Source organism: Wasmannia auropunctata, unplaced genomic scaffold, assembly GCF_000956235.1.
Source record: "Wasmannia auropunctata unplaced genomic scaffold, wasmannia.A_1.0 LD324973.1, whole genome shotgun sequence".
Lineage (NCBI taxonomy): Eukaryota > Metazoa > Arthropoda > Insecta > Hymenoptera > Formicidae > Wasmannia > Wasmannia auropunctata.
In genome coordinates this window covers 1-2219 of record NW_012037917.1, presented here as the reverse complement: position 1 = coordinate 2219, position 2219 = coordinate 1, and the positions used below count along the sequence as shown (strand labels likewise).

Genomic DNA, 2219 nt, shown 5'->3' with positions numbered 1-2219 from the left:
TATTATATTTCTTCGATAGAATCAATCGCATATTGCGATATAGGGAATAAAATATATAAAATCCTTTTTTGAATATTAATAATTGTTACTTATAATAATATAATAATTGTAGGGAAAAGAGGAAAAAATCCGTCACTATTTGCCCCTCCTTCTCTTAGTATTTTAAGGAATTTAAGATATTTATCGGAGTGTATCGACGTATATACTTAAAATTATCATTACTTGACAACTTGTGTCAATTTTATTAATAAGAAATATACATATAATGTATACATATAAGTGTGTGTGTGTGTGTGTGTGTGTGTGTGTGTGTGTGTGTGTGTGAGGGGGGAGGGGGCGCATTATTAATATGCAAGAGATGACAGCTTTTTTAAAATTCTTCATATTATATCGCGATATTGAGCAAAGACACTGCTTGTATCTTCTGTAAAGAAATTATGACAGAAACAACGCCAAGGTTCTACAAAAACAGCTGAACTAAAAAAGTAAAAACGTGAAGAACAATATTCAAAATGACAAATTTAACAACCGACTCTTTCGATTAAATAAAAACGTAAAAATCAGCTTTATAATTTTTGTTTTAAATTATGTATTAGTTACCATTATTTAAAATTGAATTGAAATTATAAAAATTGCAATTACTTATATAAATCGATCATGTAATAAATCTAACTTGGTAAAGCTAAATCCGCATTCTTTATAAATTGCAATTGCTTATATCGTGTAACAAATCTAACTTGGAAATGCCAAATCCGTATCCTTTAAATTGTCAGTGATCCATTTGCTAAATCTCTCTTCGATTTCCGGCGTAAACATTTTTTTTGAACCGCCTGTTATTCCTTGTCGTATAAACTTTTCCGGTTGTACTAAATTCCGATTGTCTAAAGTCGGCTTATTTACCATAGGATTTTTGCGAAAATTCTCTATTTTCAAATGCTCCACTAACTTGGCGATCTGTTCATCGCTGTAAGTCTTATTGAAGAATGCAGCGATTTTTCTTACGTTGCCAGATAAATCCTACAAAAAATAGATGGAAACGTTAACTATAAAATCGTAATATCTTTAATGTCGCTATATCTTTATTAGCAGAAATATATATATTAATTTTTTTCTGGTGAATGATATTAGAAACTAAAGATGTAAATAAGCGATGTGTTTGCATGTGTATATACTGTTAATTTTGAAAAAAAAAATATTTTTTTTAGAGAAATAATGTAATTATATCATTTATTTTAAAATATGAAATAAATCTTTTTTATTATAATAATACTCGAAGCTCTAAAAATGATTGAAAATATATAAATTGGAAATATATAATATTTATCTCTTATTTTTTACGAAAAATAAATTGACATATGTCATAATTAAAAAAAAATTTTTTTTGTCTTTTATATGAAACTGCAATTGAATAAAATAGAATTTCTTTCTGTCTCACCTTTATCAAATCTTCATAAAAGAGGAACATCATATTTGTTCTATGTCTCATCGCCCAAGCATCCTTCACATGTTCCCAATATGGGGTCCATTGTACTAAAATAATGGAAAATTAGGATCTTGAAACGCTAGCAATAAGAAAAAATTAATTAAATAAAGATTAATCGATATTTTGCAAAGCTTACTGTGATTATTCATAAAATTATTACAGAACTGTTCGAAAGTTCCCTGGAAATCCAGATGTGTTAAGATCTTATGTAAGTTATATCTCGAAACCACCACGTCTCTTGGATTTCTTGCCACGTAAATAATCTGAGAATAAAAATAATATCCTTGAAAAAATGTTGTCATTATAAAAATACTGCAAAATAAAAAGACTTAAAAAATTAAATTTAGTTTTAATTAAATTTTATCGGTATTAATGCAAGAAATTTTTTTTGTAATGTAAAAGTAGAAAATATAAATTCATTTCTGCAGTTTTTATTTAAGATATATATATTTGGATATATATACACATATATATACACATATACAATTTATACAGGGTGGCCCATCGAAAACGAAACCGACTGAATAACTCCTACAAAAATAATTTTTCGAAAGAACGCAAAAATACGTCAATTTTTATTCGAAACATTAGTGATTAGAGCATAAAAGAACAATTGGAATTCATAACCACTTTGGATATTTTCAGATTACACGATATGGATTACGCGACAGATTTGTTTGTTTTAGATTTAATACATTGTATTTTCTAAACAAATTGATCGAATTTAAAGATAATA

The 2219-nt window shown here is 26.9% G+C and overlaps 1 protein-coding gene across 1 annotated transcript; it reads right to left on the bottom strand.

Annotated features, from left to right (window-relative positions):
* Positions 1 to 302: 302 nt before the first annotated feature.
* LOC105460289 (sulfotransferase 1C2-like) lies at positions 303 to 1746 on the bottom strand (the record flags this gene model as incomplete). Its single annotated transcript, XM_011706719.1, has 3 exons — positions 303 to 1017; positions 1436 to 1530; positions 1620 to 1746. Coding segments are annotated over 3 exons (507 nt in total), but the record flags the coding sequence as incomplete, so codon positions are not given.
* Positions 1747 to 2219: the final 473 nt, after the last annotated feature.